Source organism: Pterocles gutturalis, unplaced genomic scaffold, assembly GCF_000699245.1.
Source record: "Pterocles gutturalis isolate BGI_N339 unplaced genomic scaffold, ASM69924v1 scaffold16391, whole genome shotgun sequence".
NCBI lineage: Eukaryota > Metazoa > Chordata > Aves > Pterocliformes > Pteroclidae > Pterocles > Pterocles gutturalis.
In genome coordinates, this window is record NW_010100735.1 from 1 (window position 1) to 21,366 (window position 21,366).

The 21,366-nt window shown below is 40.0% G+C and overlaps 1 protein-coding gene across 1 annotated transcript in view; it reads left to right on the top strand.

Moving 5' to 3' along the window:
- Window positions 1-6,761: 6,761 nt before the first annotated feature.
- TGFBR1 (transforming growth factor, beta receptor 1) overlaps window positions 6,762-21,366 on the top strand; it is a gene marked incomplete at its 5' end in the record, with an annotated part of 26,209 nt that continues 11,604 nt past the window's right edge. The window contains 3 exons of the mRNA XM_010080984.1: window positions 6,762-7,013; window positions 7,404-7,646; window positions 14,553-14,783. Of these exons, the coding sequence (XP_010079286.1) occupies window positions 6,762-7,013; window positions 7,404-7,646; window positions 14,553-14,783 (726 nt within the window). The remainder of the gene's footprint in view (window positions 7,014-7,403; window positions 7,647-14,552; window positions 14,784-21,366) is intronic.

Consider the following 21,366-nt stretch of genomic DNA (forward strand, 5'->3'; position numbering starts at 1 on the left):
AAGCCCGTGTGGTGGGGATGTCAGTAGGTGATCTTTCACTTCCAAACAGCTAACCTTTCTGCTCTGTGAGGACCAAACCGCTGGGAAGTAAAATCCTTGGGGAATACTGCACAGGAAAACGATTTTGTTGCTCCAGCCTTCTGTACCTATACTTTATCGCAAGAGAGATGTGGTGTCAGAACTGTGCTGTTGCAGAGCTCATGAATGAGACTGGAGTTCTTACTAGCATTCAGAAATGCAAGAAATAAATATTTTTCCATTTTAAAAAGAAAAAAAAAGCCTGTTTTGTTCTTCTGTTAGCAGTTTGGGCCATTGTGTCCGAAGGGGCTGCACAAATGTTACAGACACGCTCCTCTAGTTGGTTTAGTTTTCGGTTTTGTTTGTAGTAAGTTTGGTGATGATGACAGATACACAAAAATCTGCATTTTATAATTGGTCTACTTCCTAAATTCTTCTGTGGGTGGATTGTATATTGCTTTGGGTTTTAAAGAGGAGTGGAAAAGCACTACAACTTTCTTCAAATCGCAGCTCTAAGGCATCCCTTCTTTTGGATTTTTACTATGTTGTTCATAATACAACCTGAAATGGTACTTGTGCTGTGAAGAAAATATTAGTTTAAAAAAACCCCATAACTTGCTATACAAAAAATGCTGTGTTAAGTGTCCGTATTCTTCTTGAAGATTATGGAGAATCTTTGATGTAGAAACAGTGAAGTAAGCTTAAGTTATCCATAGTGGTTCTTGTGTTCTTGAAAATGTGCAGCGGGCTTTAATATTTTAAAGCTTTCTTATGTAACACATCCAATTTAGATGTTGAAAGAAATTTCACCTTGATTTGAGCTCTGAGCTTTTCTCTTTGAATGCCTCTGATCAGTCAACAGTTTTCATTTAATCTTGGTCATGAAATTAAGGTCTAAAAGCTTTATGTGAAAACAACGCAGTAGACTTCCATACAGAAGCTTAAAGGTGGAAGTGGCGGTGTGCTACCTTTTGTTTGAAAAAAGAGACATCCTCTCTATCCGAGGGAATAGAGAAGGATCAGGTGTTCTTGATCCATAACTCATAGGCAAGTCCTGGTACTGGTAAAGGGGTTCATTTGTCTGAACATTGTGGTCTAAGTTGAGAAAGAAGTGCGAGGTGTGATTCAGCTACTGTTACTTAGTATTCTTATAATGGGTTGACAAAAGTTAGGCATTTTCTGATTGCAGTTGATCCAATATACTGCGTGACTTAATCATACTGTGATATGGTTTATGTGGAAATCACGCATGTCATGAATCCCAGCTAAGAGTAGAACAGCCCAAATTTGTAAGTCTGAAATTTAGCTTTTTTTTTTTTTTACTGCATGAGCCATAGTCTTCGTTCCTAATTGCATATAAAGATGGAAATCCGATTTATATGCTGAAATGAATTTTAAAAGTACAAATGAAGGAGATCTTTAGTCTTTCTGTTTTAATAATGTTAGTAAAATTGTAACCCAGGCTTTTAATTTTAACTTTCTCTTGTTTCTCTAAAGCATAGTCCTCTATGAAAAATACCAGAAACAGATCTTTAATGTATCTTGCTGTAAGAGGCATAAACATATCTGTGGGTAGCTTTGTGGACAGGATGCAAAAAACTGATGGTGCTGTTTGACACCTGCACTGTGGAGAATAAAATATTGCTTTTTGAAGCTGGGATTTTTCACAAGGCTTTATTGTTACTTGCAAGTTGAGGATAGTACCTTAATAAAGTAGTTTGTCTGTTTTCTTGAGTGCATGGCTTTAGTTGTCAAAACCTGCTATTTTCAGTGGAAGTTTTGCTCAACAAAGACATGAAGTGTATTTGAAAGTTGTCCTGAAAACTTGGTATCTAGTACTGTTGCTTCACAATAGTTAATTAGTGCCTTTGTAAGAAGAAGGAGTTAGTGAAGGTCATGAAGTATCCTGGTTAAAAAAAAAAAAAATGCACCCGTGTCCCAGACATTGTATTATCTAAACATTTTTGTATCTTGAGCTAGAAGAGTTCAGAGATGAGTCAAGCATATTGTGTGTTGAGGGTTTGTCTGAATAAGAGAATGGGAAGCTGACAGCACCTTTCTGTATTATGCTTTTTTGCTTCTGGCAAATTTTATTGGTTAGGGGAAAAAAAATGAGTAATACTACAGCTCTCTTACTTATCTCCCTAAAATCTGTTACTGTCTCTTGCATATCATAGCCTTGCTCCTTTGTCCCTTAAAACTCTACATCTTGTGGGACCAAGAGTCCTGATTGTTTTTCTGGTGAAATTCATGTTTCAAAGTCTCATTTGTATTTTCCATGGGAGAAGAGCTCTAATGTCACATGAGAAGGCTCTGGAGTTTCTTCTCTGTCTTTTTTTAATTTGTAAAACAAAGATATATGATTCAGTAAATAAAAGTATTAATAATATAAAATTGTTAATTACACACAATGAAATGTGGGTTTGGGGGGTTTTTAGAGCACCTCACAAGTTTTAACGGCTGTAATACCCTTTGTTAGCATCCTTTGAAAGACAGTATTTCAACATGATTTCCAATCAAAAATTCTTTGGGTGAAGGTGGTAGTCCTAAACTGCCTGGTTGAAGTAGTTCTGCAGGACATTGGTGAGTACTGTGTAGTGATTCATAACGGTTTTATGCAATTCTAAAAATAATTGTGTTGTGCAATTTTTCTTATTTCAGAAAGACAACATATACAAAAAAGACGTTTTTGATAGGTACCTAATGGTACAGACCTCTCAAGGTTAAGTGGAGAGGGGGTACTTTAATTCTCTGTTCGTATTTTGTATATGGTATTAATACGTAAGCCCTTGGGAGCCAGCATATTTTAAGTCTTGTCAACCTGTGTCGTTTCAGTGTCTCCTTTGTGTTGCCAACTTGCTTTACCCTCACTGGAGGCTTTCCAGGTTGCAACACTTACGGAAGAGAGACTTTTTTAAAGGGAATACAGAACTGTCAAACTGAGAGTCTGAGCCTGATAAATTACCCAAGTAGTTGTATTCAACACAATAGGTTAATCTGTTATTAAATCAGGTTGAGGTACGAGAAGTATGCTGTTGATAAATTCTGAGATGTGATATTTGTCATAATGCACAGACACACCAGCATTGGTAACTGCGTTGGCTCGCTGTTTTCTGTTAGTCACATAAAGCAAAAAAAAATGGTAATGGCACAGTGAGGAAATGCAAGAGAGAAGGCACTAAATGACTCTGGTGACCCAGTTTCTGTTCTTTGTTTTGGCACTGGTTGTCTGTATAACCTTCAGTGCATTCATTTAGCTTTCATTTCCCAAGCCTTCTATCGCTTAAACAGACATGGCCTTTCGTTAGCTGGTAGTGGACCTTCATGCTAGTGATTCCATCCAAACACTGTGTAATACTTAAAAAGTTGAAAACATGGACTAAGGCTTGAGTGAAAACTTTTTTCCCTTCTCCTTCAGTTGAGTATCTTTGAAGGAGCTGTTGTGGTAGAAGATTTAAAGGGTGTTTTCCAAGTGTATTGAAATGTATTATACCTGGAAGATATTCCTGGCTCTGGAAGATGATCTCTACGTCAGAGTTGTCGTTCCCTCATAACATGCTATTAACAAGCCCGTTCTAGAAATGTATGTGTTCATTTAAGTGAACTTGGAGGCTGTACTGCTTTCTGTCTGAGTATTAAAAATTATTATAAATGCTTCTCTGGGGACAACATGGACTACTTGGAGACAAAGCAAAAATTTGTATCTCCAAGAGGACAACAATATGACTTTTTTTTTCTTTGAGATCAGTTATAAGTGAAAACACTGCCTTATAGGAATGAAGCGTTTTCACTACTGTTGGTCACTGACATTTCCTCATCCTATTGATGTTAAATCGCACCTGCAGTGTGTTCACAGAGTCAGTCTTTGCCCTTCTGTGCATAGATAGGTGGAGAGTAAGTGGCAAGAGTAGGAAGGGGGCTGAAGCATTTTTAATGTGGTGGGGTTTTTTTGAGAGTGTATCCACTAGAGAGCAGCAAAAACCTGTATTCCTAGAAGCTTTGGCTATTCAGCTGATCAGGCACTGCTTTCTGCTTTTAAGGGAGGTGGAGAGTAGCTTCAGAAGGAAGCAGTGATCTGTTTGAGCAGAGAAAACCATTCAGCTGTGTGTGAAAGTGTACTGTGCCTTGTCAGGAGACTAGAAGATAGTGGCATCAAACTGGAACAAAAGTATAAGTTGTATCAGATTGCACTAATTGGGAGTTCTGTAGTGAAAGAGAGGTGGGAGTGAAATGAATGAGGAAGATAAGACACCAAGTGCTTTATTTAGTCATAGTGATGTCAGCATGTCTCTACAACAAGGTGAATCCAAACCTTGTTTTTCACTTCAAGTTTCTGTACAGTGAATCAATGTAAATATATCTCTTACTGTAGGCATTCAGAGGCATGTGCAGTTATTTAAATAGAAAAAAGTCATAGATGAAGCAAGTGAGATAAAGGCTTACTTGTTAGGAAAGTTGAAAGAAATATCAATGTGTGAGTATTTCAGGAAACTATTAGTGGTTTTAATGGGTTAAAAAGTAATTTGTTCAAGTGTAATATACGAAAGGCACAACAACGGGAAAATAACTGTTAGATGTTCTCATAGTTAAATTTGGAATAATAAGACTTTCCTTACTTCTCTGGAGAGGTGGGGGTGGGAAATTGCATCTCCAAAAAGTGGTACTGTTAAGAAGCTTTGCCTTCCCGTGTGCCAGTTCTTGTTTCATATACTGTCTAGTTACTTTTTTACTAGTCTTCGTACTAAACAAACTTGCAGTCCCACTAATGTTGTTTTCTCACTTTTTCTGACTGGTCTGTGGGCTGGTGATTCTCTCGGAAATGTGGGCTTTCTGTAGCAGCTACTAAGAACTTTATCTTCTCTGTAACAGTAGATGATGATTGGCAATAATTTGTTTTGGTTCAGGGTTTTGGTGGAAGGAGGTCTTTTCAGAGAAAGGGGTACAAGTCAGAACCAAGACTTAGAGATTGAATGTATATTCAGGATCAGATCACCATTTACTTAAATCTATGATACCCAAAGAGAGAGAGGGGTGCAAAATCTGAGGCAATTCAGGTGGTTATCTTAACTCCTGAATTTAAGTGAGATGCCAAATTTTGGACTCTGGGGTGTCTTTTGCTTTATGACCTATTAATCCCCACACCTTTGGTGTGAGATGTTGTATGTACCCTTAAAAGAGGCTTGCTTATGGCTCTGTGTTTTTGTGTTTTGTGCGTGAATGTTTAAGATTTTAAATTTGTCTAAATTTCTGGTTTTTTATCTTTTTGCATGTATCCGCACAAGTTCTATACCAGCTTTTGCACTTCACAGATGAACAGTCATAAAATGGAATCATAGAATGGTTTGGGTTGGAAGGGACCTTAAAGATGATTCAGTGCCACCCCCTGCCATGGGCAGGGACACCTCCCACTAGCCCAGGTTGCTCAAAGCCTCATCCAGCCTGGCCTTGAACCCCTCCAGGGATGGGGCATCCACAGCTTCTCTGGGCAGCCTGGGCCACTGCCTCACCACCCGCACAGGAAAACATTTCTTTCTTATAGCTAGTCTAAATCTCCCCTCTTTCAGCTTATAACGGTTACCCCTCATCCTCTCACTACACCCCCTGATAAAGGGTCCCTCCCCATCTCTCCTGTAGCTGCCTTGAAGTACTGGAAGGCTGCTGTAAGGTCTCCCTGGAGCTGCACACCCCCAACTCTCTCAGCCTGTCCTCGCGTGGGAGCTGCTCCAGCCTCTGACCATCTTTGTGTCCTCCTCTGGACTCTCTCCAACAGGTCCATGTCCTTCCTGTGCTGAGGACCCCAGAGCTGAAGGCAGCACTGCAGGGGGGGTCTCACCAGAGCAGAGTAGAGGGGCAGAATCACCTCCTTTGACCCATGGAGTCAGAGTGTATTGATGTTTTTATTGTTGCCACTGCAGTGTTTTCTGTCTGGCTTTGGTCCTGTAAATGCAGGAAGGAATGGAGAAAGAAATTTGAAGCAGTAGTCTTCCTTCTCCAAGAATTTCTGCAATTTAGCGAATGAAACCTGATTATCTTAGATGCGATTAGTCTGTCATTCGTGCTTCCCTCCCCGTGCCCCCTCCTTTACTAGTGTAATTGATAGCTTTAGTAAACCACGAACTTGAGTAATACAAGGCAGTGTTTTCCGGTGGCTTCATAAAAAATAAGTCCAAACCATATTCTGCTTCTGTGAAAGGGTATGTTTTCCTGTCAATCAAGGTTTGTTTTTTAATGAGGATTAAGGCTTTAGCTGCCCTTTCCTTGGCACAAAGTTAAAGCTGTACAGTATTAATCTTGGGTAGCCAGCAGCATCCTCTTTGTCACTTAGTAAAGCTATACCCGTGGTTATTGTGAAAAAATGGCATTCTTTGTATTGGGTATGAAAATAGCAGCGTTGCCTGCTATAGAGAATACAGTGCTCTTAAAAAGTCTGGATCTTTAGTACGAGGAGCTGCAATGGAAATTCTTTACCAGGAGGAACATCTAGGATTGCAGCCTTTCTCTTCTAATACATAACTGTATAAGTAGAGATGACTTCAGCTTTAAATTTTACTTTCTTTCATTTACTCCTCATTTTTTTTATCCCACTAAAAAGCCTTGTAGCGTTGTTCTTTAGTGTTAGTTCTGTGTTTGCGTAACTGAAAAGATTATAGTCCTCAGTGTTTTGAACTTGTATTTGTTTAGTCATTCATTTCCCAACTCAGAATGCGTACCAATACTAACATTAATGTTTTTTCTCAACACAGCGTTACAGTGTTACTGCCATCTATGTACAAAAGACAACTTTACATGTGTGACAGATGGGCTGTGTTTTACCTCGGTAACACGAACTGCAGACAAAGTCATACACAACAGTATGTGTATAGCAGAAATCGATCTGATACCTCGAGACAGGCCGTTTGTTTGTGCCCCCTCCTCCAGAGATGGAGTCGTTACTGTGCCTCATTGCTGCGAGAGAGACCACTGCAATAAAATAGAACTTCCGATTCCAACACCAGGTAAGGGGTTTTGGCGTATTTTATTTTTGTAAACAAAATTTTGTAAACAAAATTCTGTAGGAGTGGCAGTTTCAGTTATGAAGTTTTAGGTGAATTTGAAGGCCTAAAGTACACCTTGGATTTTGCAAGTAAAATTTCAAGAGATTTGAAACAAGAAATTTTACCTTCTGGACAGGGACATTAGGGCTAGTTTTGAAGACTTACTCAGTTTCCATTTAACGTGCATTTAAGCACAGAGTTGCTTTTGTCCTTTGTAATACATATTTTGATTCTCGCAAAAGTTTTAACAAATACATTGAAGTAATTTGAAGATCACTGTGAAATACAATAAATTTAGTGTCATAAAAATAAAGAAAGAGTTTTACTGTTTTCTTTTATTTTTACTGTCAGGCCCTACTCCAGGAAAACCAGCTTCTAATCTAGGACCTGTGGAACTGGCTGCTGTCATTGCTGGACCTGTCTGCTTTGTCTGCATTTCACTAATGTTGATTCTATATCTTTGTCATAATCGTACTGTAATTCATCATCGTGTGCCAAGTGAAGAAGATCCCTCACTGGATCGTCCCTTTATATCGGAAGGAACTACTTTAAAGGATTTAATTTATGATATGACAACTTCAGGCTCTGGGTCAGGTAATGTCACACTTCTAGTAGTAATTACTCTGTGTTTAAGAGCCTTATAAGTCATAAAATTTTTTTAATATTGTCAAATCTACTTAAACTTATAATTAACTGGAGAGATTACTAGAAAAGCTTCTTCCATGTAGATTCATTCAATATCAGTGAAGATTCAATATATGGAAATAATTGAAAAAAAGAAACATTGAGTTGCTGCTACTGTTCTCACCATTCTGAGAGTACAGTCTGATATGCAGGGAATGTCCAGTCCACTATTGTTTTGTTTCCTTTGTTCGAAAGGCTCAGCCATTTACCTTTTTGTTCTGTATAGCATATCTAAATTACCATCTTCTGTGATTTGTGAGGTAATCAAAATTTGAGATGATAATTTTTTCTTTAGCTTTAAACTGAAAATTAATTTATTTCTGCAGCTGTTGGTATATGAAGAATATGCTGAATTATGAGTTAATATTTTAGCCAGTTCTCTACTTAGGGAAGGTATTTTTTCAGTTGCAAATAGCCATTTCTGTGTATATAGAATGGATGCAGTATGCAGACCACATCTGAAGAATTTCTATCCCTTGATTTCATTAATTTTTGTTTTAATCCTGACTTTAGCAGGTGTTGTTCTGGGAAGGTTGCTCTGTCCGCTGCATGTAGTCTCTGCTATCATAGTTCTGACATAGTTCCTTCTAGGGTTGTGGTAGTCTGTGTCACAGAAATGGTTTAATAGGCATTGATAGGGGATTGTGATGGGTTTGCCCTTGGCTGGAGGCCAACTCACACACACCCACTCAGCCAGTGCCCCCCCACCCCCCCCCATCCCGAGGACAGGGGGGAGAATTAAAAGGGTAAAGGGAAAAAAAAAAAGGACTCGTAGGTTGAGATGAGGACAATTAAATAACTAAACTACAATAATATTGAAAATAATCCTATATACAAATGAGTGACACACAGTGACACTGCCCCCCCACCCGATGACCAAGGCTCAGCCTGTTCCCGGCTAACGATCCCGGAGCAGGGAGAGTCCCAAAACTACACTCACGGAACGGAGAGAACAGTCAGAGCGTCCCAGACCCAGAGCTGACCGGGGTGGGGGGGGAAGGCCTTGGGAGAGCGACCACCTGGAGCAAGATGACCCAGAGCAAAAGAGATCCGGAACCAAAAGGGCCGATCTTCCGGAGGGTCCTCACCTATACACTGGGCATGACAGGTATGTTATGGGATAGATTATTGGCCACTCTGGGTCTCAGTCCTGAACCTGAGATCAAATCCTGGGCTGGTCACTGGGGCTGTGCTCCCTCCCAGCTTCTCCTGTTTGCAGACAGCCAGAGAAGCTGAAAGACCTTGGCAGTGGCATAAACATCACTTCTTATCAGCTTTCTTCTGAGCACAAATCCAAAACACAGCCTCTTGCTGGCTATTATGAAGGAAGTTAACTCTGTCTCAGCTTAACCCAGGACAGGGATGAAGTGTCAGTTTGTGTAAGTTAGTCTCTGGTCCATGTTAAGGAGCAAGGCATCAGATTGTGTACTGCAACCTCTTATCAGCCTTCTACTATATAAAAAGTTTAAATAATTTAATACTGAAAATTATTCCTACTACTTGCAAATGTATGTGCTGAAACATCCATGCCCTTTCAGGGTGCTTTCTCTGAAGAAATACTAATGTTTGATTCTCAAGTGCTGAATTTTTTCATTTCCCAGAATTGGAAAAAATTATAACAGTAAAACCCAGGCATCTAGGTTGTATTTCTTTCTCAAGAGTAGTAACTGGTAAAACTGTCCAAAGAGTCTGTTGCTCTGTCAAGTAAAGTCAATGTAACTTGCTGAACATGTTTAGAATATAGGTCAAAATAAGTCATCTTTTGCCGTATCTTCACTGAAGAAAGTGAAGTTGCACTGAGTGTGTGGGCAGAGTTTTTGTGTGTCCAAATAAGATTTGATCATGATAAGTTAATTTGCTCTCTGGTTGGAGCTGCAGCTTTAGCAGTTTGCATTTATTTCAATTTTCTTGTTTGCTAAGAGTGATAACTAAATGGAATAATGAAAGCGATTAATAGAACTTGCAATATATTGGGCTAGAAGTTGATAAGTGCAAATGCTGGACTTCCTTCTCCAGTTATGCTCTTTCGATGAGGAAGCAAGACTTAGAATATTGAAGGAGCTGGAGAACTAAATTTCTTGGAATGCAGAAAGCTATGGTATATGATTGTTATGCTATTAGGACCATAAACTACTTAATGTCTGCAGGTACAGACTTTTCCTAAAGAATGCTGAAAATAAATTCTAATTTTTTTTTTAAAGAAAGTTAAACCTTAAAAGAGCAGGTGTGTGTTCTATATGTATAAGTAGTCATCTGCCATTTACTAGCTGCTATCATTCAGTAAAGCCAGGAAAGAAAGCCTTTCAAGTTTTCCCTTTAAACTGTGTTTAATCATACTTGTATCAAAGTACTGGCTGGTTCATTATTCCCTTCTAACTTCTGTAGATAATCACCGCACTAATGCTGCTTTCTGGATGGCTGCTTTCCCACATTTTTTTTAGATCAGAAGTTGGGCCTATGATAATGTTAATTCAGACTTAGTTGTCAAGTGGCCTTTCCCTTTGTTGTCAGGCATATTCCTTCCTTTTCCTTCTAGGTTTCTTCCCTGTGGTGCCTCTGAGCCTCTCTCCATATTTGAGAACTCTCAAGTACTCCTTCAAAATAAGCTTTTGAAAAGTAGGGAATCTCAGAAGACATTTAGGATTCTTCCTCCAGAGAGCAAATGGTTAGAAAGTTCTGACTCTTCCCTTGCCTGTTTGCAAATTACACTTGAAGTCAAAGCAGTGTGCTGGGGAATTACTTAGTTTTCAGAGCTTCAGCACAGTAAAGCTCATCTAGACTCCCAGAGCACCTGACCTACTTGGTATTTGAGCATTGGTTTGCTTCCTCTGATGCAGTCATCAGTAGCCAACAAATATGGTTGAATTTGACTTAACCTCTAAGGAAAGCTCTTCACTAATTTGTTTTTTTCTGCTTGGAAGGCTAAGTCATGTTACCTGTAAAACAAGAATAAAACAAGTTTCCTTAAGAGTGATCTTCTAACTTCAGCTGCAGCGAGCTCCATATTGCTCAGCTGTTTTTAATACCAAGTATTAGCCTTATTGAGTGTTCTGGACTTCCCTTTTATTATGACAGTGGCATAAGAGGTGCTTCGAGTACTTATTTTCTGTACTGTTGGCAGTGTATATATTTGCAATGACTTGTATCACTTTGTCTCAAAATCGGTCAATCAGTGACTGTATAAATTCACAGTGCCTCAGCCCTTGAACTGATAATTTTCTTGTGTCCTGAAATATGCCTGCAGCAGTTGCATCTCGTTGAAATGGTATATTTTGATCCAGACTTTGGTGCAGTGCATTTAAAATTAACAGTATGTTTATGGAATAAACTGGGGGCGAGGAACAGGGTCACTGAAGGGAGAAAAGTGAAAGCTGATAGTTAAAATTGTGCTTAACCCTGTCAGAAACTGAACTGTATGAAAGTGATGCTACTGGGGTGAGAGGCTGCAAGAAGCACAGTGGAAGTAATCCAGACCTAGGAGGCACAGCTAAGGAAGTGCTTGATCTAGTGACCTAAAGTACATGTTCTGCTCTTAAATTCATGCTGAGGGACCAAAAGAGCTCGTAGTCAAATAAAAAAGGATTCTACCAGTTTTGTATTACGGTATTCTCTGAAGAGAACCATATAAACCAGAAACGATAAAAACTCTAAAAATGAGCTTCCTGCTTGGATCAAAAGGCAAGTAGGATTCATTTTCTGCAATGATTCTTACTAAGCTGTTATTATTTATTCAGTCTTGCTTTCTGTTAGTGTTGCCCTGGTGTTCCATGACGAACAAGACCTGAAACAACTAGAGGCTTGATGAAAGGAATTGGTGAAACATCTAAAATAGATCCTTCTGCTAAACCTGCAGCTTCTAAGAGAAGGATTTCAAAGTCTCTTGGAGCTGAGAATGATTTTCAGATTGTGATACAAATCTCTAAATTGTATAGACAGACTGGAATGCCCAGCTGTTAACTCTCCAACTCGCAAATCACAAAGTAACTTGGTCGCAAGGAAAGAAAAAGAATTGCCTAAAAGAGAGCAGGGAAAAGCTTTGGTTAGTATTGGTAGGTGACTTCATGCAGAAACTTAGTGTTTAGAAATCCAAAGGGTCACAAAAATCAATGTAAAGTTGAGTCAGTGAAGTGAATGTAAAACTCCTTAAATGTATCTGTGGTTCATAGAAGCTTGAAGGGAATGTGATTTTTCACAGTTCATGAGGTTGGCTTTTTAATTATTCTTCAGAGGAAGTCTTCTGGGCAGAGACTTATGAACAAGAACAAGGTTCTAGCAGCTGCTTTTGTTGGCCACCTTTAGTGCTTCAGAACTTAATTCCTGAATTAACCACATCAGGTGCAAACTTCTTATGCATTGGACAGTCATTGGTCCAAACTAATCAGTACAGTTAAGATATGGAAAAGAAAACACACTTTTGTTAAACTCACAGAAGGCTTGAGGATACTTTGTTTTGATGTATGAAGATGATGATGAAGGCTTCAGTAATAATGACTGAATACAAGATGCCAGATTTATGAGCTGCTGTTAAATTTAACATGCGCTTGAATTTTCTCATCCTCCTGGTTAGCAAACTGACTGACATCAGTCTTCATGCACAGTCCAAAGAAGCTTTACTCCAAGAGCTTGAAGCCCAGTTGTGCTCAATGTGTATGTCAAAGGCTGATGTAGCTACCTCTAGTGAGCTACTTTGCAGGCAGTCTGTTTTACAGTAAAGCAGCTGCTCAGGTTCCTGGCGATACATGGCTGTGTTTCCTCTGTAGCAAAAAGAGGAGACTGCACAGTTGCAACAGAAAGCCTGTAAGGAATTCTTATGGATATAAGATAAATACAGATTACAATCTTCTGGTTTTGTTCAGCAGCAGTAGTAAGAGAAAACACAGCTGCAAAAAACAGAAGCAAGTTGAATCTTGTAAATACTGTAAAAAAAAAGTATAGGAGCAAGGTGGATAGTTAGCAGAGGTTGTATTGTAGTGTGACATGGTAACATGATGACTGGGGGTTTGTAATGTGAAATTGAAATGCTTTGTGTCTGGAAGGTATCTGTTTAGAGGTTAGCTGATATCCTTGGACATCTTTTTTAAACAAGAAGGGATGTCTGAATGGTACAGCAAGTTGAGAGCAGTGTGTCTGAAACTGAAAATGTACAAAGTTTTCTGAAACAGCTGTAGGAAGAAGAAAATATTAGGCACATCACCCATTTCAAGTATACAAAATCAGCTTGTAAACAGTTGTCGGTGGATTTTGCAGTAGTAAGTGTGAAGGAGGAGGCTTTTTCTGGCCAACAAAGTCAAATTGTCCATTTTCAGGGTTGAGTTGGGCCCTGTGGTTGTTCTAGTCTGGCCTTTTCTGCATTTCAAAAGTCTGTCCATAAAGAATGCAAGTTAGGCTTCACAGATGAGCCTGTACAGTTTAGGCACACAGCACAATTGACCTGAGGACAGCTATTACGGCAAAAAAAATAACTTTCTCCGGAGGAATTATTGCAGCATCTGGCAATGATTAAATCACTGCTATGATGTCCGTTTTTCCCCTTCATTTCTTCATGTAGGTATGCTGTCAGCACAGATCATGCAGAAAGTTCCTGTAGGTCTGGAATTCTTGAGGAACTCCTCTGCGCACTGCAGTGTTTTAATTTGCACTGCTCAGGCTGGCACAAGCGTGCCAACGCTGCTGGCCAGATCAGGGGTCCTTCCAATGCTGTTATTAGCAAAGAATGTTGAGGGATGGACAAGGGACTACTTATTTGAGCTGTTATTTGGGATTTATTTTTGGAATACAGTTGTTCTTGTATAGGCTATTGGAACAGTGATTCCAGATTACTGTTTTACAAGTGAAGTAAGCCTATACCAAAAGAGCTTATTGCTGATGCACTGATCCTGCAGTGCAGCATCACCACAGAGTTCTGTGACAAGCCTCGCGGTTACAACAGGAAAGATTTATAATGAACCCACCCTGGCTGGGGGATGCCAGTGCTTCTTCTTTGGTGTATAAAGTTACTGAAGCGTGTTACTAGGTGCTGTGAGTTGAAGGCATGTAGATGTTCCGAATGTAAGCATTTTTCTGAAGTATAATTATAGAGAGATGCACAAGAATGGCCTGTAAAATGGGAAGCTTGCATTACAAGGATGGTTTCCTATTTTACAGTGCTTGAGTACTAACAGGCTGCTGGTGTACTTGGGCACGAGTGTGAACATCCGACAGTGTTGCTGATAAGCATGCTTTAACTGAACTTAAAAACAGACCGAGTCATACCTAATGATAAATCAGGTAAATGAATCATTAGCTGTTGAACTGCATTGCCAACACAGTTATGAGCAGATCCTTTTCTAAAAAAAAATTAAAAAATAAAAGCCTCCAAAACTCCACAAAGAAACAAAAAAACCCCCACAAAAAACCCAAACACAAAAATCCATCCCCCCCCCTCAAAACCACAAACAAACACCAACCAAACCAAAAAAAATAAAAGATGCTAGTCCTGATTGCTTCATGTTTTATTTCTTTTTTTCATTAAAGTAAAACTTATGGATCAACAACTGTCAAAATTCTAAACTGAAAGGAAGTTTCTGGTTTCTTTTTAACAACTGTAGAGGCAGTTTGTAGGGTATCTTGGAGTACTTGTATTGCTGGCCTGTAGAGTTGAAGGCAGTATCTTATCTGCATGCTTGTTAGCAGTTCACAACAAGCTGTTCAAATTTTAAGAGAGTTTATATGCATTCTAAGAGAAATATCTTGATGGAATATGGATCTTATATTTAGTGCTTGTAAGTGCTTATTTTGTTAATGATGTTTAAGATTAACGTTAAATCTTCTTTTTAGGTTTACCTTTACTTGTGCAAAGAACAATTGCAAGGACTATAGTACTTCAAGAAAGCATTGGTAAGGGTCGCTTTGGAGAAGTCTGGCGAGGGAAGTGGAGAGGAGAAGAAGTTGCTGTGAAGATCTTCTCTTCAAGAGAAGAACGCTCCTGGTTTCGTGAAGCAGAAATTTATCAAACAGTTATGCTACGGCATGAAAACATTCTTGGATTTATAGCTGCAGACAACAAAGGTTAGTGATATTATGAATTCATTTTGCTGAGTGTGTACATGGGCAGAATAGATGGTAAATGGAGGCCAAAATAAAGTTTGAGGATCCAGTTAAGAGTAGGAAAAAATAATTTTGTTGGTAGAGCATTTCAGGGTTTGGCAGGCTTTTCATAGGTTTAATGAAGGAAAAAAGTACATTTTCCTTTCTCTGGAAAACATGCTATGTTTAAAAGAAATAATTCATATTTAATGTGGTGTAATTTCTATGAGCAAGTTAAAATACGGGCCAAGTTTGGTGTCAAAAAGCAGATGCCTTATCCTGTTAGCTCACACATCTGTTGAATACCTGTACCTGTTAATAGCCTAATAGGATAGATGTGTGGGACTAAAAGAGATCATGTCTAATCCTGTTGTCCTAATATAGAGTAGGAGGTAGAGGATTCATTTTTAAGGCTGAGATAATGAGAAGTTACTCATTTAGAACTTCAATGAGAAAAGAAATTAGAAAAAGGGAATTAATGATTTGTTCCTAGAATTAAAAAAAACTGTACCTGTTTCCTGAAGCTCTCCTGATAAGCCCTAAAGTACCCACTAAGAGGAACAGTTCTAACCATTTTTTTCAGCTTGATGTGTTGGGGTTTCAGTCAGATGAAGGTTTCTTACATTTTCCTGCAGTCCAATTTAAGACATGAAAATTTGTCAAAACCAACAAAAGTTTTTAATTTCTTACATTAAGGGAAGCTAAAATGATGTGCTGTTTTATTCAGTTATTTTAATCTGAAATTACATGTTTAACCACAATGGCCTTTGCCTTTTTTGTGGAGAAAGCATTAACAGAAAATTGTCACCTTATAGAGGAGCCAAGAATCCACACACATCCTGGATTCTTAAAGGGCCCTTTAGAAACTCCTAAATGGCTTTAGTGTAGTTGAAGTATAATGTAAATAGAGATTTTATTTTTTTTTAAATCATCAGTAAATTAATTTCAAGTTTCTATACCTATATAAATCTGTAGAATTGGAACAGAACCTATGAGGTTGTGCAAAATACTTAATTCTCCAGGAAAGGGTTCGCTATAACAAACTTGTTTCTGGCAGATGTTTGTGCAACTTATTAACATCCTAGAGCTTAACAGTATACAGCATAGCTGCAGGAAAAAGTTGCCAGTTTGTGCCTACCATTAGAAGCTGTCTTACTTTCGTGACTAAAGTTGTATTGGATATTAATAGAACCTGCAAGAGCTTGAGTTTGTTCTGATGGACCTAGTGGAGTATCTGGAGCCTAGGTTTAAAATTAGTAGATCAGTTGGATTAAAGACATAAATGAATATCCATCTCTGCAGAAACCTCAGGTCCTGTGTCTCACTTAAAAGCATAAAGGATATATTGCAATACCTGAGCTATAACTTTTAACAAAATCTCTCTGTGGTTAAGCATACTAATCTCCCATTTTGCTCCAAACCCATAGATGGTTTGTTCCAAAAATACACGTGACTACTGTGCAGAGGAGATATGAGGAAGGTTTCCTAAAGAAGTGGGGTTCCTAAAACAATTTCCTGATTGCTGACTCAGGTTCCAGATGCAATAGGATGGAATTCCCCTTGATTTGGTCATCTTTAGGTTCCTTGTAATGTAATATAATGTGTGTAAATTTGTTCCTGGTTTCTATTGTTAATATGCTGTACATATAAAGGAAAAGTCCTTAATTGATAGGTCTTTGAGGCTTTAAGGCTTTAGGGCAAGGCTTTTCTGTTTTCTTGAGAAGTAGTTGGTAATTGGGTTAGGAAAAATGGATAAAGACATGTTTTGAAAATGCTGCTATTCTTGACTCCATTTTCTAAGAGTATTGCTGTCTGAGCAGATGTGGAAAGCTGGATGATTATTTTTAACCCACCAGTGCAGGATTCTCAGTGTAACCTTCTGCATTCCCTCAGCAAGGAAATATGTATGCACCGTTCTATCTGTGAGTTAAGCATTCAGAAGTCCTGAATATAGGAGGAGGTTAATAATTAAGCTCGTTTGGAATACTTCAGGCCACCTGTATCCCATTACATGGGAGAACATAGAGGGACCACCATTACGGAGGTAGTTCTTCCAGTTTATCCGGTGTGCTATCGTGACTTTCTGAAAAAAGTATATCACAACATGGCTTTAGAGACGAATGGCTTAAAAACAACTAACAGTCTTTCATTGTAGATGCTGGTGCTAACTGGGAAATGCCTATTAGGTGCCAGGTGCAAGATGAAGTATTGGTTCACAACAATACCTATGAAGGATTTGCATCCATTTCTCCATAGGGCAGACCACAGCCTACCTGGAATGCACAAAGTCATCAGACTAAGTCTGTATGTATGAGACCTTGCAAAGATGACAACAGATACAGCAGTACAAGGAATTACTTGTGCAATCCCAATTCAGTGCTTGTTCTCACCAACAAGGGAGGGCTGGTGGGGAATGTGGCACTCAAGGGCAGCCTGGACTGCAGTGACCATGAGATGGTGGAGTTCAAGATCCTCAGGGCAGTGAGGAGCGCGCACAGCAGACTCACTGCCCTTGACTTCAGCAGAGCAGAGTTTGGTCTCTTCAGAATCTGCTTGGAAGAGTCCCATGGGATAAAGCCAGAAGGAAGAGGGGCCCAAGAAAGCTGGCTAATATTCAAGGGTCACCTCCTCCAAGCACAGGAGCAATGTGTCCCAACAAAGACGAAGTCAGGCAAACATGTGAGGTCTTCGTGGATGAACAGGGAATTCCTGGATAAACTCAAACACAAAAAGGAAGTGTACAGAGGATGGAAGCAAGGACAGGTAGCCTGGAGGGGATACAGAGAGACTGTCTGAGCAGCCAGGGATAAGGTTAGGAAAGCTAAAGACCTCATAGAATTAAATATGGCTGGGGATGTCAAGGGCAAGAAGAAGAACTTCTGTAGGTAGGTAAGTGATAAAAGGAAGACTAAGGAAAATGTGGGCCCTCATTGGAAGGAAACAGGACGTCTGGTTACCCAGGATATGGAGAAGGCTCAGGTACTCAATCACTTTTTTGCCTCAGTCTTCACTGGCAAGAGCTCAAGCCACACTGCTCAAGTTGCAGAAGGCAAAAGCAGGGATGGGAGAATGAAGAACCACCTACTGTAGGAGAAGATCAGGTGCAAGACCTGACAGTGTCCTGCACAACTTCCTTGTCATTAAATTGGAGAAACATGGATTAGACGGAAGGACCACTTGGTGGGTAAGGACCTAGCTGGGTGGTTGCACTCAGAGTTGTGTTCAATGGCTCAATGTCCAAGTGGAAGCCAGTGACAAGTGGCATTCCCCAGGCGTTGGTATTGGTACAAGTATTTAACATCTTTGTTGGAGACATGGACAGTGGGATGGAGTGCACCCTCAGCAAGTTTGCCGATGACACCAAGCTGTGTGGTGTGGTGACACGCTGGAGGGAAGGGATGCCATCCAGAGGGACCTGGACAGGCTGGAGAGGTGGGACCCTGCAAATGTCCTCAAGTTCAAGAACTCCAAGTGCAAGGTCCTGAAAGTTCGTTGGGACAACTCCAAGCACAAATGCAAGCTGGGCAGAGAATGGATGGAGAACGGCCCTGAGGAGAAGCACTTGGGGGTGTTGGTTGGTGAGAAGCTGAACATGAGCTGACAATGAGCACTTGCAGCCCAGAAGCCAACTGTGTCCTGGGGGTATCACCAGCAGCGTGAGCAGCAGGTTGAGGGAGGGGATTCTCCCCCTCTGCTCTGCTCTGGTGAGACCCCCCTGCAGTGCTGCACCCAGCTCTGGGGTCCTCAGCACAGGAAGGACATGGACCTGTTGGATTGAGTCCAGAGGAGGGACACAAAGATGATCAGAGGGTTGGACCACCTCCCATATGAGGACAGGCTGAGAGAGTTGGGGTTGTTCAGCCTCGAGAAGAGAAGGCTCCAGGGAGACCTCCGAGCAGCTTCCAGGGCAGGAGAGATGGGGGGGCTCTGGATCAGGGGGTGCAGGGACAGGACGAGGGGTAACAGTTAAAAGCTGAAAGAGGGCAGATTTAGACTAGACATTAGGAAGAAATTTTTCACTGTATGGGTGGTGAGGCAGTGGTCCAGGTTGCCCAGAGAAGCTGTGGATGCCCCATCCCTGGAGGGGTTCAAGGCCAGGCTGGATGAGGCTTTGGGCAACCTGGGCTAGTGGGAGGTGTCCCTGCCCATGGCAGGGGGTGGCACTGGATGGGCTTTAAGGTCCTTTCCAGCCCAAACCGTTCTGTGACTCTACACTTTGAGAAGAATTCTCTGGAGTAGGTTCTCGTGTATCCTTGAATGCTGAGGACTCGTATCGGTTGACTTATAATTTGTGGTGTGAATGTGGGCCAGTGTCATGCTGCAGTTCTCACTACTAGTGAAGGCATGAAGCCTCTGCTCTTAACACAACTGTATTTTTTCACAACTGCTGGAGAACATCTGACTGTCAGTTGTGAAATTAAGGGGGAGTGCCTTCGGGTAGAAGGGTGCACATACAGGAAGTGTTTACAAGCACAGATAGATCAATGGGTCCGTGGTGTTCAGCTCAGTTGGTGGAGTCCTAAAGCTTGTGACTGAGCTACTGTCTTCACGCTTGGTTATACTACACTGTTTAGACATTGTGTGCCTTAATGCTGTTCTCTTCCTTCTCCCCTACTTTCCCGCAGCTGTATGGTGTTCAGAAGGCTACTGGAGCCCATCCAATCTGTTTGCTTTCCACGTCCCAAAATTTGTTGAGAAATAGGTGCTGGTGTTAAGCCAGCTTAAGGGCTGAGAAGCAATGAATTATTGTAACCGCAGTTGTGTTCTGTCTGGCTAGCATTTTTGTGTTCTGGGTAGCTCTTCACTTCATCAGGAGTATGTGCTAACTTTTAAATACTGCTAGGTCAGGGAAATTACTCTCTGGGCCATGTGTTGCCTTGCTTTGAACTGCCTAAACAAATAGTTTGGGTTTTGGTTGGTTTTTCTGTTTTCTTATTTCTAACCTGAGTACTTAATTGTAAGCTTGTGAAATATAGTAAGATAAAGAACATATAGTGGGTCCCATCTCGTAGCTGGGCATTTTACTTATTGCTGCATTTCAGCTTGCCTGTAACTAATGTTATTCATCTAAGATGGAATGTAACACTGTCCTTTCTTAAAATATGGTTGGAAGGCCACAGATATACACCATACAATAGGCTCTTTTCAGAATAGATAACAAGCCCAGCTTTCTGCTTCCTCCTTTGGAACAAAGGTAAATACAGACTGAATATTGAGACTTGCAGGTAATAAATAAGATGAAACTGAAGTAGAAGAGTCTGTAAACAGCAGTGTAGTCTCTTCTTTATGGGTGCCTAGAGTTAAGAAGGGAAAAAGTTTATGCAAAGACACTATAATCCTGATTCAAAGCAATGATAATTCTTCAGAAACTTTGACATCTTTAAAAGCTCTGTTTAAACACAACAGGTCTGGTAGACTACTTAAAACAGATTATTAATTTCCTACTTATTGTTTTCTAGTTTAGATGCCTGCTGAGGTCTCCCATTCATAAAAAACATCAGAAGAAATCAAACACAAGATCAAGCAGTGAGTGTATATAGTGTTAATGCTCAGGAGAGGACTATTTCAGGCAGTGTAGGATCATAACTGGTGAAGCCGTAGAATAAAACTGAGTGAAGAGAACATTCTGAACGAATTAAATTAGTTTCTTTTGAACTTTTACAGCTTTTTGGAGCTCTCTGACTATATGTATTTGAGAGCACCTTTTATATTCCTGTAAACCCATACCTGTTTCTAATGGTTCTGTAAAACAGGTTCAGTGAAGCTAATGCTGTTAGATTGACTTTTCAGAGACCACAGTTCTCTTTGGAAAAAGTCACATTTCATAGTATGCTGAGTTCTATGAGTTCATGCTTGGTTATGCCAAGTAGCAAAAGAAGCAGCAGTCCCAACTGTAAAATAATTGAACATGTGGAAAAAAAAAAAATCTTTAATTTCCTATTTTCTTTTTTTAAAAAAAAAAAACAAAGCTCAAGTCCCTTCTGTGGGCGTATTATAAGCTTCCCACTGCAACAGCAACTTTCTAACAGTCTTTTACAGGTTAGAGCATTTGACTGCTTTTTTTTTGCCTGTTTAAATTAGTAACTTAGTTAAGACTACTCTGTGAAGGTAACAAGACAGAATTCTCTTTCCATTAAGAGAGTTGTTTGAATGCAGATGAGACACTTATTTCCCTACTCTGAAGCATTTGGTGGCTTTTTAATTTTTTTTTAATTATTTTTAATGGCATCACTGGCCTGCCTAGAAACTTCCAAGTAGAAGGGATGTTTGAAAGCTGTCCCACCCCCACCTGAGTGCTTATTTAAAGATAAGCATAAGTAGTTAAATAAAGGTAGTTTCTGTCAATCTGTAGATCAGGCATTTTATGCATCTTTAAGGGGAGTGGAAGTGTAAGGGGAAGGAAGTATAAGAACCTCCTATTTGGAAACTGGTAACTTTGGAAATTGTCTCCTAGGCTAAGGCTGGATAGGTTAAGGGAAGACTGAAGGAGTTACGGGGTAAAGCTTGAAAGACTTTTTTTTTTTTTTTTTTTTTATTGGGGGGTAGCCTGGGCAAAATTTTACCA